The sequence below is a fragment of the Penaeus monodon genome, chromosome 28 (assembly GCF_015228065.2).
Source record: "Penaeus monodon isolate SGIC_2016 chromosome 28, NSTDA_Pmon_1, whole genome shotgun sequence".
Classification (NCBI taxonomy): domain Eukaryota; kingdom Metazoa; phylum Arthropoda; class Malacostraca; order Decapoda; family Penaeidae; genus Penaeus; species Penaeus monodon.
Window position 1 is genome coordinate 30,687,057 of NC_051413.1, and position 1,373 is coordinate 30,688,429.

Consider the following 1,373-nt stretch of genomic DNA (forward strand, 5'->3'; position numbering starts at 1 on the left):
AGAAACATCATCTCGGCCATACCTCCACTGTGCCATTGGTCATCTTTGGTGCTGGGGTCTTCAAGACTGGAGTTTCCTCCTCTTCCTCCTCACTGGTCGACTCCTCAGAGCTAGACTCCTTTGCAGTTTTTGCGGGTGCAGCGCTGGCTTGGCTGCTGGCTTGCAGGTTCTTCGTCATCTGAGCTGTCTTCTGAGCTGGACATTTCCTTCTTAGCAGGGGCAGCAGGCTTGATTACGGGCTTGGCAGGCTTTTCGTCAGAATCAGAGTCTGAAGAGTCTTCTGAGCTACTTTCTGCCTTCTTGGCGGCAGCAGCTGGTTTTACAACTGTTTTCTGCACAGCTGGCTTGGCTGGTTCATCTTCATCTGAGCTGGATTCCTCAGAACTGGAGTCTGCCTTCTTAGCAGCAGCTGGCTTCTTAGCAGGAGTGGCAGCTGGCTTTTTCACTACTGGTTTAGCAGGCTCATCATCCTCAGAACTAGACTCTTCCGAACTGGAGGATCTGCCTTCTTTGCAGGAGCAGCTGGTTTCTTTGCAGGAGAAGCAGCCTTTTGTACAGGTGTAGCAGGCTTCTTTAAAACTGGTTTAGCAGGTTCCTCATCTTCAGAGCTGGATTCTTCTGAACTGGAAGATTCTGCCTTCTTTGCAGCAGCTGGCTTCTTAGCAGGAGTGGCCGCCTTCTGTGCAGGTGTGGCTGGTTCTTCACAGCTGGCTTTGCAGGTCTTCATCCTCTGAACTGGACTCTTCCGAACTGGAGGATTCTGCCTTCTTTGCTGCAGGCTTGCTAGCAGGTGTTGCAGGTTTGGCTGGCACTGGAAATGTACATTAGGAAATATTTTAAATTCACAAATAATCATTTTTTGCTAGGACAAATAGCAAAAATCTTCACAGCAATTTGAGGTAGAAAAAAACTAAAGCTCATACCAGCTTTGACAGGTGCCTTTGCAGGGGCTTCATCTTCAGAACTGCTCTCGTCACTGCTACTCTCTGCCGGCTTCTTGGGAGGAACCTTTGCTGCTGCCTGAATTTAATATTCAAATGTCAGGTGAAGAAAAATACTACTAAAACAACACCTGGCAAACTATGTATGCACTGATATGAAAACTCTGAAAGTATAACCAAGGATCCCTGCACCAACAAGACCAACAACAAGAGGGGTTGGAGGCCTTTACCTTGGGAGTGGCTGCTGCTGGGGCCGCTACAGCAATCTTCTTCTTGGGAGGTGCATCAGACTCGTCCGAATCCGACTCGGAATCTTCAGAAGAACTCAACTCTGCTTTCTTGGGTTTTGCCACAGCCTTGGGTCCTTTGCCATTAACAAGAGGAGTTGCTGCCTTTTTGGGAGGACTTTCATCCTCTTCTGCAAGTTAATTA

The 1,373-nt window shown here is 48.4% G+C and overlaps 1 protein-coding gene across 1 annotated transcript in view; it reads right to left on the bottom strand.

Moving 5' to 3' along the window:
- The window catches only part of LOC119591485 (nucleolar protein dao-5-like), a gene marked incomplete in the record, with an annotated part of 13,275 nt that overhangs the window by 3,586 nt on the left and 8,316 nt on the right, over positions 1-1,373 (bottom strand). Inside the window, 6 exon segments of the mRNA XM_037940229.1 lie at positions 23-158; positions 160-502; positions 505-719; positions 721-811; positions 924-1,020; positions 1,172-1,359. Of these exon segments, the coding sequence (XP_037796157.1) occupies positions 23-158; positions 160-502; positions 505-719; positions 721-811; positions 924-1,020; positions 1,172-1,359 (1,070 nt within the window).